Genomic DNA, 13,541 nt, shown 5'->3' with positions numbered 1-13,541 from the left:
GATTCAGTATCCCTGTATGCTGGCATCCCCCTTTTTTTCAGTAGTGGGGAAAAAAATGGTTGAATTTCAGTGGGAGCCTGGAGTAGTAGAAAAATGGTGTGATGTCAATTAAGCATTATAGAAGTTAAAACAGCATGGTGGAAATTCATTGCTTCTGTTAAGAGAAATTCCAAACTCTTAAATATATACCCTGGGCCATTCTTCTAAAACCTTTGTGTGACCCGAATCACACATGTTTGTACTTGAAAACTAAACCATAGGAAGCTGGAAGATTCTGTGCAATTTGGTGTTATCTCTCCTGCTGCTTGTACAAAATGCTTCCGCCCCATTGTCTTAAAACAGTTTATTAGTTGGAAGCAATACCCCATGCATAAAGGAAAATTTGGATGTGTGTATTGTAAAAAAAAAAAAAAAAAAAACCTCTCCTAGGACAGCTGCATGCTTTTGGCGGAAGGAGAAATACTTTGTGGTGTTTTTCTCCCCATCTGCTTATCTTCCTATATAGGATCCCAGGGTGAAGATTTTTTTTTTCCTTGAATACCATGAAACACATGGGTTTTGGAACGTTAACCATTCTTCATTGTTGGTCTCTTTCCCCCAGGTAATGCAAAAGAACTTGCCAACATTCTGAAATATCACATTGGGGAGGAAATACTGGTCAGTGGGGCAGTTGGGGCTGCTGTAAGAATCAAGTCTCTGCAGGGTGATAAACTAGAAGTCAGCTCTGTAAGTTTACTCCTCACTCCTTCCCTTCATTATTTTTTTTAAAGAAACCTCTTGTTTCCCTTTTGTTTTCATGCTGAATCATTTTGTTCTAATGTACTTTTAAGAACAGTTTTCCCATTTATGTATTCCCCTACTAAAAGGAAGACCCACTAGGGCCTAACAGATTGAATGTTACCACATGAAGCCTAAGGAAGTCTTAAACTTTAAGTATTAGCATTAGAGAAAATCTGTTTCTCTCCCAGATGGCTGATTTGAATTCTTTATCCACAAATTTATGAAACGTGGGCTATTTATTTATTGCCGAACTCCTTGTTTCCGTACTCCTGTACTCTTCTGCTCTGATTCTTTCTGGTATGCCTTTTCCTAAGAAATCACACAAAGGCGACATGATTGCAAAGTTTAAATATCCCAAAGATTCCCACAGAGGAGGGCACAGGTTTCTTCTTTGCTGCCCCAGAGAATAGGACCAGGTTAAGGCCCCATTACACTGACCATGTAATGCAGTTTGAAGCTAACTAGCCTCAAATGATGGTGGTTAGACAATGCATGCCACAAAAGTACTTTTAAGGATTTTAAGCTGACATAAGCAAATCTGGAGAAATTAGAGTTCTATGAAGAGTATTAGAGGAGCTCTAGCAAGAAATGTCTAATGCAGTGATTCCCAAAGTGGGCGCTACCACCCCCTGGTGGGCGCTGCAGCGATCCGGGGGGCAGTGATGGCCACAGGTGCATTTTTTTGTATTACCTTTCTATTCTGAGTTCAAAAAAATAGTTTCATAATTTCAAACTTCAATGTTTCTAATTTACACCTTTCTTTACTATATTTTACAAAAAAAGTAGAAACATTAATACATATATATTTCTGTTTAATTGCTATAAAAAATAAAAATTAATTTCCAGGGGGCTCTGAGTAATATTTTTTCTGGAAAGGGGGTGGTAGGCCAAATAAGTTTGGGAACCACTGGTCTAACATAAAGTGCTTTTTTCACTGCCAAACTTAATTTGTTACCTTTTCTCCATGGTGAGCCCAAAACTTAATCTGTCATACCTGCAAAATGAAAATAATACTATTTAATCTAAATGGGGTAATGTTTGGTCTTATGTGGGACTTATCAACCAAGGAGAAGAGTGACAACACTTTCATTATAACCTCAAAGAAAGAAGATCACTTTTTCTAATGACCCATGTTATCCCATCACATGTTCAAGGTTTGGCAGGCTCAGTTTTTAGTGCTCTTAACAGGTTTGGCAGGAGCTTATTCCCCCTTTTGAATTTTTGATTGATAACCTACAAACTTTCTATAAAGTTTGGAACTGATCTTAACCTTACTCCAAGCATATACTTCTGATTTTTTTCTTTTTTGTTCCCTTAGAAAAATGATGAAATATATATCAACAAGGAGCCTGTTGCTGAGGCTGATATTATGGCCACTAATGGTGTGATTTATGCAGTGAACACTGTTTTACAGCCACCAGGTAGGTCAAACTGGGTTCAGGCCCAAAAGAAGTCTTATGTTTTCCCCCAGGTCTGCTTCTATTTCCTCAGTAGTTAAGAATGCATTATTATTATGGAACACCATTAAAATGCCTGTTAGTTAAAAGGAAGTCCATTTCCTGTGCAGCAGGAAACAAGAGGGTGATTCTCATTTTCCAAAGTAATGTTATAGCTCCAGTCTCCAAACTGTTTGTTCATTTCAGAAGGGTGTGCACGGAATATTAATGCACTTCGCTGTTTGATCGACGGTGAACTTTAAGACTAAAATATAAATGGCATATAGGTGTTATGTAGGTAGCAGCACTGGAACCCTAGAACTCTTTCTGCTCCGGAGAAGGTCAGGTTGGCCTCGTATCTTCTGAGTTTTAGATAGGAAGCAAAAATTACAAAACATTGTCATGGCTTTCAATACTGTTCTAGCTCTGATGGGTTTTGTAATATTGTTCTGGTGCATCTTAAGGAATGCTTCCCATCTGTTCTCAATCTATTGTTTTGCACTGTAAATTGCATTGAGGGGCTTAGTTGGACAAAACTCAATGTATAAGTACTCCTAACTTTTAACTGGGAGTTAAAAAGAAAAATGATTTCCACTGTGCTGTGAATTATTTCCTTTGACAAGAATAAGCTTGTATTCTTGCAGAAATAAGGGGGGCTATTTGAAGGTTGGCTTTTGATGAAGTCAAGTTGGCCTTGTGTGTAAAATTGACTCTCTATAATATAAAACACATTTATAGAATCTAGCAGGATCTCAAATTGTCTAATGAGAAGCACACAATTAGCACAAAGAAGACTACTATTAAGCAGAAAACCTTTGAAAATAATTGCTAAGAGTTTGCCTCAGTTCATACATGAAGCAGCCACACGGGGTCTGTGTTTTCCTCAGTGTTAACATATCCCATAAAATACTCTTTTTTTGTCTTATTAATTGATTGAATTTATGTTCTACCTTCTTTCTGGGATGGAAGCAGACCATGTGAATTCTTCCATGCTCAGCACCAGGTCCCATATTATCTTGGAAGCTATGCTGGGCCAGCCCTGGGTGGTAGCTGGATGGGAGACTACTAATGAATCCCAGGTGCTATAGGCCATATTTCAGAGGAAGGAACTTGAAAAACCACCTCTGAACATTCCTTGGCTAACAAAACCTTATAAAATTCATAGAGTCACCACAAGTCAACAGGAGACATATCCTTAGAGTTATAACCATTAGTCAAATATCTTGAGATCCAAATGCTCCTTGCTTTGAATCGCTGGGAGCTGTATCTATTTTGCAACAGTTTTTATGAGAGAGAAGGCTGATAATAGGATCAGGGGTTAATTTCTTAAAATGCAACTTATCATTCTAGCGTATGTTTCCTTTTCATATTTTGCCTGCCGAGATGTTGACTGATTTTAATAAAACTATTGGCCAAAGTTTCATATCTGATTTCCTCATGTCAGATGGTGCCCATGCTAAAATTCCCATTATCTTCAAAAATGTGTTTAGAGGTGTTTCCTTCCATTCAAAACTATCATTTTTAACTTTTACAAATATATGCAATTTGACATACACAATCAATCAATTTAGATTTCTTGTTTCACTGCATGGGCAATACCTTGAGTAAGCCACATATGTAGTGTGAAGCAATATTCGTGTTTAAAGCTTTGGAACAGGTGAGGGAGTGAAACACTGAGTTAGACCAGTTACTTAAGACAAACAACTTCCTATTCTCCTGATTAGTTCTATAATATGTATTCCAGCTTTGCAGTAATAACCTGAAGCATGTGCTTTTGATGCGTTGGCCTATTCATGGGGCTCAGTTGGATGTCATTTTTTAAACATAGTGATCACTAATAAAAGAGGAAGCCCTGTATCATACTGTGTGGCCAGTTTTTTATACAGATATCATATACTTGGTACTTGTCACAATGGTTGCTGTTCTGTATGTGCAACCCAACAGTTTTCTGAAGGGTGTGCAGGTATACCTCAGTAAAGTAGGTGAGTTTTGGAATATTACAGTTTTCACAGAAAAAATGCTACCAGTGGCAAGAAATATCATGGGAAGAGTAGGAATAGGTCCTTGCATCCCAAAAGAAGACTCCCGTGACATGTTTTGACAAACTTTTCATTCAGAACTAACAATATTCAGTACACATATAAAATGAAACAAACCAAGTCTGGTAAATCTTGCATGGGTAAATAAAGATTTTTGAACCTTTCAGGGACTGCTTGAAGGCTTCTTCCAAAATGCATTCTTGGGTGACATTTTCTTTCACTAGCCTTTATTTTTCTTTATGATTTCCATGTGGGTGACCAAATTTTCAAGTGTGTGTGTGTGTGTGTGTGTGTGTGTGTGTGTATGTGTGTGTGTGTGTGTGTGTGTGTGTGTGTGTGTGTGTATATATATATATATATATATATATATATATATATATATATTGAGGGAACCTGGTGATGGAAGCTTATCTGCTCTCCCTTTTTTCTGTTTTACTGTTCATGCATACTCAGTAGGGGATCCTAGAGGCAGATACAGCTTATTTTGCCTGTTGTAGAGAGGCACTCAGCTAAAGAAAGGTCAACTGGAGTAAAATCCTACTCTTTCCCTGCTCAGATTTTCTTTACTGCAAGCACATTGCTATAGTTCAGCTCAAAAAGTCTGTTTTTCCAGTTCTCTTTCATTAGATGATGCTGCTATAACTTTCTAGATAGACAAAAGGGTAAGTAGATGGCAATAACCTTTGCAAAAAAAGGACTTTGCAGTCAGAATAAACACTGAAAGTATAAATATGTTTTTAAAAAACCTGGCAATAAAAATTGGATCTGCTAATCAATAAAATGATAAAAATATTTGCAAGAATGTCTCAATGTTATTTGTATTGTGTCTCTCTAGCCCCTAAAGCTAACGAAAGGAGTGATGAGCCTGCTGACCCTGCACTGGAAATCTTCAGGCATGCTCCTGCATTATCCTTTGTAAGCATAATATCAAGCAACATAAAGGGATATATGCTACAGGAGGGGTTGGCGGATTAAGGGAGAGCCCCTGGGGGGTCAAGACTTATCTTACTTGATAGGGGAGATTGTCTGAAGTACACACATGTTCTCTTGCAAACATACTGTATTTCACTTTTTCTTTCTCTTTTTCTTTTTGACAGAGTTCAGCAAGGCGAAATTATTTAAGTAAGTGATTTTTATATATTACACATCTTGGCCTAGATTCTCCCATCTACAGCTTGAATGTATTTTTTAATCAAAAAGCAAAGCTTTACTGGACTATTTTATATAAGGACACGATTTTACTATGGCATTGTACATAATAGAACTTAGAAGTATATAGGAGCATAGAGTTGGAAGAGGTCATAAGGGCCAGGCAGGGAACTTGAACATCCATGGGTTTTGGTATCCACAAGGGTCCTGGAATCAAACTCTAGTAGAAACTCAAGAACCCAACTTTAATGTCCAAAGCTCTCCACGGGAAATGAGAGAAGTGGCTGTGGCAGGGCCCAGAGTGGCCTTTCCAGCTGCCTGTCCCCAAGACACTCTGAGACTGAAGAGTTCTGAGATGTCATTTCCCTCTACTCTGATCTCTAGTGCCTCAGAAATGCTTCAAGTGGGGTGCTATCAGGCTACAAAGGTAGTTGTGGAGGAGCATTATCCCTTGTAGTTATGGAACCCCAATACCATAATTTTAGTCATGGTGCACAGTCTCAGGTAAGGTTATTGTTTTATCCTGTTTAAAATAAATTGCATTGTGCACCTTTCTGAAATTCTTGAATATAGGGTGCAAACACCTTAATAAATGAAATAACTGAAATTATGACATGAATGAAAGCATTAGAATCCAGTTTAAAAGCACACCAGTAAAACAGAAACATGGAAGCCAGCCAGCTTCCATACCAAATAAGATAAATGTTCAAAGGACTTCCTTTATAGCAGTGGTTCCCAACCTTTTTTTGACCAGGAACCACTTGACCAGGGACCAGTTGAACAGGGACTACTTTGACCAGGGACCACTCTCCAACATTAGTACCAAGAGAGTTACAAATCAGTTTTTGGTCAACTTTAGATTCGGTTTGGTTATTTGGTGTGCTGATTCAGAAAATTGCATTGAATAGATCACATCAGCTCTAGTTTCTGATACAGAACATATGTCATCCAGTAGTCATGGGGGTGGGGCTGATCAGCTCTGCAGGAAGGAGGAGAATAATAAAACTTTATTTATATACCGCCCTATCTCCTCAAGGGACTCAAAGCATAGAATCATAGAATCATAGATTAGTAGAGTTGGAAGAGACCTCATGGGCCATCCAGTCCAGCCCCCTGCCAAGAAGCAGGAAATCACATTCATAGCACCCCCGACAGATGGCCATCCAGCCTCTGTTTAAAAGCCTCCAAAGAAGGAGCCTCCACCACAGTCTGGGGGAGAGAGTTCCACTGCCGAACAGCCCTCACTGTGAGGAAGTTCTTCCTAATGTTCAGGTGAAATCTCCTTTCCTGTAGTTTGAAGCCATTGTTCCGTGTCCTAGTCTGCAGGGCAGCAGAAAACAAGCTTGCTCCCTCCTCCCTATGACTTCCCCTCACATATTTGTACATGGCTATCATGTCTCCTCTCAGCCTTCTCTTCTTCAGGCTAAACATGCCCAGTTCTTTAAGCCTCTCCTCATAGGGCTTGTTCTACAGACCTTTGATCATTTTAGTTGCCCTCCTCTGGACGCTTTCCAGCTTGTCAACATCTCCCTTCAACTGTGGTGCCCAGAATTGGACACAGTATTCCAGGTGTGGTCTGACCAAGGCAGAATAGAGGGGTAGCATGACTTCCCTGGATCTAGACGCTATTCCCCTATTGATGCAGGCCAGAATCCTGTTGGCTTTCTTAGCAGCCGCATCACATTGCTGGCTCATGTTTAACTTGTTGTCCACAAGGACTCCAAGATCTTTTTCACATGTACTGCTGTCTAGCCAGGTGTCCCCCATTCTGTATCTTTGCATTCCATTTTTTCTGCCAAAGCAGTTTCCAACATATTAAAAACATACAGTCAATTAAAATACAGCAATTACAACATTAGACACAAAAACAGATGAACATAAAAATATTTATAAAAACACATAACCCACCATTTAAAACCTAATAACAGAACTCCATCAATGAATCCAAATACAGTGGCCATGATCTAACGTTGACGTGGCCAACTATAAAGTGCTAACTTATTTATTCATTTTATTTACAGTATTTATATTCCGCCCTTCTCACCCCGAAGGGGACTCAGGGTGGATCACATTACACATATAAGGCAAACATTCAATGCCTTGACATAGAACAAAGACAAAGACAAACGCAGGCTCCGAACTGGCCTCGAACTCATGACCTCTTGACCTCTTTACCCATCAGTGACAAGGGAGCTGGGAGAGAGAGGCAGCCCATGCCTCCTTAGTGGAGCAGGCCAGGCATTTTGACCTGATTATTTGCTTTCACGTCTTGTTAGTGTGTTGTGAATTTGAAAAAAACAAAACAAAACATTTTAGCAGCACTCACTATCCTTGGGTAACATAGAGATTGGACCTTTGTTGGAATTTCCCTGTTACTTAGCATCCTTCTGTCTCACTTGTTCTTTGTACATTCAGGACCCTTTCATTCTGAATGCTTCTCAGCTTTCCAAGTGCAGTGATAACTAGGGCTGTTTATTCCATCTCTCAATCCCTCTTTACACCAGGATAGCATATTCCCTCTCTTCTGGTCCAGCACAGCATGGGTTTCATTACCAGATGGGAAGTGGTGGCTTGTGGACTGAGCAGGGAGTTGGGGATAACCTGTCAGGGGTCTTTGAGAGACTGATAACAAGACATGCAAGGCTGAAAACCATTGACCACTGGATGTTATTACAGTGCCAACAACCGAAGCAATAGTAGGGATGCAGCTGGGAATGTTGTTGAATTGTAGCTACTGGCAGTGCTGTCTAAGGTTAATGCCAAGTGAAAGCTCACAACATCTAGACACAAGACACATTCCTCAAATCTGTTGTATGGTTTAGATATATAGATTGTATATATACAAAGACCCTGAAGAGTGATGTATTTGTGATGGCAAATGCTGCAAATGAAAGTGAAGCAATTCAAGGACCTATGACCATATGTGGACTGCTGAATATTCAAAATTCCCCTCCTATTCCTCTGGAATAATTAGAAATAAAATGAGGCACAATGTAGCAATGAGGGAAATTTGGGGAGACTGTGCTATTGACCCCTGCTTAAAAAAACAACAGGTAATGGTTAATTTGTACTGTGTTGTCACATCAAACTTGGCAAACACTTCTCAAGTCAGATGAAGAAAGCAGCTTTCGAGTTCTTGCTCATGATTCCATTGCCTTGACATGGCTGTCTGAGCCAATATTCAAATGGTTTCAGTGTGTCAAGTCTGCTGATGCAAATGGAACACACTGTCCAAATTTCAAAATATTTATTTTTCATAATTTATGGAGGTAGACATTGTTTTTTGCTTAGCATTTCATTCACTTACTTCCCCATCTGCTTCTTTGGGGATAGTTCATCCACTTTTATTTGTAGTTTTCCATGCCCTTCAGTATCCGTCATTAATTGAACAACATCAAAGGAAAGCAAAGTCAAATTTTCAGTACATTTTAATAATCAAAATAATAGACACATGATATTGCTGTGGTAGATAATTGCGAAGTGACTTTATTTATTTAAGTTTTTGCTGATCACTTCAGCATGTCAAGGCCTCTGAGGCAATGCACAGTAGATAAAAATATTATTTTAAAACAAACCAAAACAATATTTTAAAAGCATGTTGTAAAGGACACAAGTAGTTAAAACAATGGCAAAATCTTACCTTGCTTTTAGGGTCCAAAAGCCATAAGAAATGGTGCACTTTTGTCTTCGCTAGAAGCTCAAAGAGCACAAAGGCAATCTAACTTCCTTTAGGAGGCAATTCCCACAACCAAGATGCTACTACAAGAAAACCCTGCCTTATGTACCCACCAACCTTGTGCCTAGGAACTGTGCAATAGGACTTCTTTTAAGGATCTTAGCATTTGTACAGGCTGATATAAGAGGAAGTAGGTTGTTAGTTGTTCCGGCCATTTCTGTGCCAATGCTAACACCTTGAACTGAGCTTGGAAGCAAACTGACAGCCAATGCAGTAATGTACTAAAGCAATACCAGATAGCAATGTGGCTGTCACATTCTGTACCAAAGAACTATTAATTTCATATTATCATGATCTTTTCATAGATTTCTTTTTCTATTGGGGGTGGGGCTCATAAAGCTTTCTAAATGTTGGGTTGTTGTGCATGTTGTTGGATGGCAACTCCTTGCACTCCTTATTTTTGGCTCTGTAGGATAGAGTTGGTTGTATACTTGAGCAACAATAGTGGGATGCTCATCCCTGGGCAACTTTATGCCAAGCTTTAAGAAGAAGCCCTAGTTTACATGAGGCAAAATTCTGTGATGTCAGGATGACCCATGCCACTTCGGGCTTTAAATGGTGGATGGCACTTTCAAATATTTAAATGCATTTTAAAAATTCTCTTTTCTGTTTGGAGTTCCATTATTATCATGATATAAAATAAAACAACAATTAAACGACTGAAAAACAACAAGTCAAATCACAACCCCTCTTTTTAATGCCCAGTTCAGTCAGAGTGAGCTTTTGGGAAATGGGATTGCTTTTAAACAGGGAAATGTTTTATAGTGTGATTCTTTCACGAACAGTGTGAAGTTGATATGTTTCATTGTAACACTCTTATAGGGCTTATTCTTCACTGATAGAGCACTATCAACATGTTTTCCCTCATGGCCTCATATATTGCAGAATAGACACATAAAGGTTTCAGTGCACATGCCTATGGATACAGGTTGTTCTGTTACCCTCTCTACCACAATGCCAACACTTAATATTCCTTAATATTAGGTGTGTCCAAACCACAGTTCTGTAGACTTCAATCTGTGCTCACGACAGCCACTAAACTTCATTTAGTGCAGATCTACAACTCCAGTGGAGTTGACCATGTGTGAATTGATGTACAATTACTGTATAGCCTATATTCAAAACCAACACTGTAAGCCTATTCTGAATCTTGCTTCAAGCAATTTCTGTTTAGTTGAGAACACAGGTTGACAATGGAACAGTTTAGACCAGTCAAATGATTACTGAGTTTAAATCAGAATGACCTCAGTGTATCTTTTCGAGGCACTGCAGTTGGTGAGGATGATTAATATGCTTGTATTCATTGTCTCTACTTTCCTCTTTTTCCAGCTCCTACATATTCACTACTGTTAAAAAAATTGAAGGAGCAACAAGAAAAGCAGCAGCAGCAGCAGTGAGATGAAAGCAATTCTGCATTGGAATCACAACCAAGGATTCAGCTAGCTTTGGCTATTGGGTTGCTGACGAGAAGGACTGCTTTAAAACAAAACCGAAAACTGTTGTCAAAATGTGTTACACAAAGGTTACCTTTTTCCCAACTGAGAATGAAGGAGAGAAAATAAAAGCCATTCACATACACATATATATTTAAACTCTTTTTAATAAACCTAATTTTGTTCCCAACTTTAGTTGATAATTTGAGAAGCCTCAAATAGGCCACACGTCCAGATGGACGAGAACAATGACTACAACTAACCATAACACTTAAGTCTGTCTCTCAGGATAATGCTAAAAAGATTTTAAGGATGTTTTGTTCTGTCACTGTAGTATGCTGGGTCCTTCTAGCCCAATGCCATCTCCTCTGGTAGGCAGGGGATCTTCATGTTTTCAAGGTTAGGTTTTTCTCATCCCTTCTGGCAGATCTGTCTTGCTGACCATTGTGCCTTGGACTTCCCACATAATATAACTCTGGGATGTTCCTATACCTATACATGATGTTTTTCTAAGTTTTCCCCCCACAGTGTCGTATGATATATCTTGGACTTTGGTTGCAGAAAGAGAATTAAATGAGTTTCAGGCAGGCTTCCCTTTTTCTTCTTAATGTTGTCTAAGAACTTGGAGAAATTCCCTTTTTGGACTGCAACTCCCAAGAATCCCTGTGTACTAAGCTGGCTAGGTGATTGTGGCAGTTGTAGTCCAAAAAATATGCTCCCTACTCCCAAGCTATGCTTTGTATACAATCAGGAAAGTGCAGTCATTCAGATGGACCCTGCTCTTTGGCATACTTCCACGTTGAAAACCAATTTTGAAGGAACCCTATACCATCCTTGGGAGAAACAGGCCAATATGTCCATTTTCAGTGATGCTAACAAAGTAGGAGCTTCCTATTTCAAAGAGATTTGCTGTGAAATATTTTTTGACGAGAGCTAAAATGCCCATCTGGGATTCACTTCCATATATTGAGCTTGTACTTGTACCTTGGTGCTGATGATTATATATTTTTGTATCACATAATGAAGAAATGTCATTTCAGACCAGGATCATTTGACCCTCCAGATGTTTGGGACTTCAGCTCCCATCAGCCCCTGCCAGCATGGCCAGTGGAGAGAAATTGTGAAAGTTGTAGTCCTACAACACCTGAGGGTCAAGAGGTTCCTCACCTAAACTTCAGACTAACCACCCAGCTTTACAGACCTTTCACAATTTCTTGCTTGAGGTTTTAACCCATCTGCATAATATTTTTCTGTTGTGGTTCCGGGTAGTAGACCTGGCAACAAGTTTAATAGCAATGGCTATTTTTTATTGCTTTTCCCTTGTGTTGGGCATGCTTGTACAGACACATGTTGAAGAAAATTTGTGTATTTAAAGAGTTTAACCCATGCCTTCAATCAAACTGCAGCTTCTTAAGTTGCAATTCAAGGAGCTCCACAATCAGCATTATAGATAATCCTAAATATAGAAACTCTAAATTTCAAAGGGGCTTTCCAACGTCATGTGGGTAATGGTTGCCAGAAGTTGCCTAAGCATCAGGGAATTATCACACATGTTGAATTGTGGTCCAAAATTGGGAAAAGTTACATTTGCCAGGTTATGGCTCACATAATGTTCCATGATTGCCAGCAGTGCTGTTGTCTGGAAATTGCAATATAGCAAAGTAACTGACCTATTGTGTCCTATAATATTAAAAGTCCTTACTGGCAGTCTCTGAACTGTACAATTTGTATACTTCAGCAAGAACATGTGTTTTTTTATTTTCTTCCCGCCTGTGCTTTGAAAACCTTCCGTGCAATTCTGTGTTATAACTTTTTAAAAGCCTCATTGTTGATATTGGGGAAATTTGCATGATATAAGCAACGGTTTGATCATTACCGTCAGTTAGCTTTTGTTTACACATATGGTTGTAACTTTAATATCTTTTGTTCTTCCTGAGTCTGAAAACATCCCCCTCTGTAATATGGTCACAGTTTCTCTCCCTCATCAAAACCTGCAAATAAACCATTCATTTGTAATAAAACTTGGCCTTTATTTTAAAAATATAAGTGTGCTGTGTTAATATTGCAAATATTTCATCATGTAGACAGTTTTATCACGGTGCTCTAATACTTGGATTACCCCAGAAAGACCTATAGTAGCACTGCTGTTTCCCAGAATGTGGACAATAATGTTTTGGGAGAATAACTCCAAGAATTCCTTGGTGACTGGCCATGCTGACTATGAAATTTGGAGAGTTACAGATTGTAATATATAGCTAATCCAAGATAAGTTCCCTCCTGAATCACTAAGATGACACTGAATGAACCCTCATAGGAGAACAACCTTTCACCTTTATTGTTCAAGAGTATTAATGCAGTCTGACTTCATTTTGATTGCTAAGGCTCAAGGCTATGGAATCGTGGGAGTTGTAGTTTGGTGAGGTACCAACAACTCCCATGATTCATAGCATTCAACCACGGCAATTAATGTGATGTCAAACTGCATTATTTCTACAGTGTAGATGCTGGAACAACTCACTGTTTCAGCAAAATTGGAAGACAAAAATACTGCTATAGCTCCCACATCAAGCCCAATAGCTAGAAGTGAAAATTTAGTCTTTGTTCTGAGTTCACCAAAATTCACAAATTTCTTCATATTTTGAGAAGGAAAGAACTTGAAACATTTTTAAAAGTCAAGGTAATTGGACCTCAAAGACTGTTCTTTTAGGCTCAGAGATGACCAGAATGCAAGATAGTTTCAAAAATCGTTTGACTCGTCAGAAGAAATTGAATTTCTGACAACAGTTCTGCACAATATTTTAGACTATTCTTTTATATACAGTGTATTGTTTTGGGGATTTACTATTTAGTGACAAAGGAACACATATAACTAGAACTCTAGGTGTCAGACCCTGTTAGGATATAATTATTGAGTGATAATGGGAGCTATGGTCTAACAAGGTTTAGTCCATACAGAATCAAATACATG

General features: G+C 38.8%; 1 protein-coding gene across 1 annotated transcript in view; it reads left to right on the top strand.

Moving 5' to 3' along the window:
• The window catches only part of tgfbi (transforming growth factor beta induced), a 72,308-nt gene extending 59,714 nt beyond the window's left edge, over positions 1 to 12,594 (top strand). Inside the window, exons 13-17 of the mRNA XM_003223941.4 lie at positions 602 to 726; positions 2,099 to 2,201; positions 5,091 to 5,170; positions 5,353 to 5,377; positions 10,470 to 12,594. Coding sequence (XP_003223989.1) covers positions 602 to 726; positions 2,099 to 2,201; positions 5,091 to 5,170; positions 5,353 to 5,377; positions 10,470 to 10,537 — 401 coding nt within the window. The 3' untranslated portion in view covers positions 10,538 to 12,594. The remainder of the gene's footprint in view (positions 1 to 601; positions 727 to 2,098; positions 2,202 to 5,090; positions 5,171 to 5,352; positions 5,378 to 10,469) is intronic.
• Positions 12,595 to 13,541: the final 947 nt, after the last annotated feature.

Source organism: Anolis carolinensis, chromosome 2 (assembly GCF_035594765.1).
Source record: "Anolis carolinensis isolate JA03-04 chromosome 2, rAnoCar3.1.pri, whole genome shotgun sequence".
NCBI lineage: Eukaryota > Metazoa > Chordata > Lepidosauria > Squamata > Dactyloidae > Anolis > Anolis carolinensis.
This window is presented reverse-complemented; position numbering and strand designations above follow the sequence as displayed.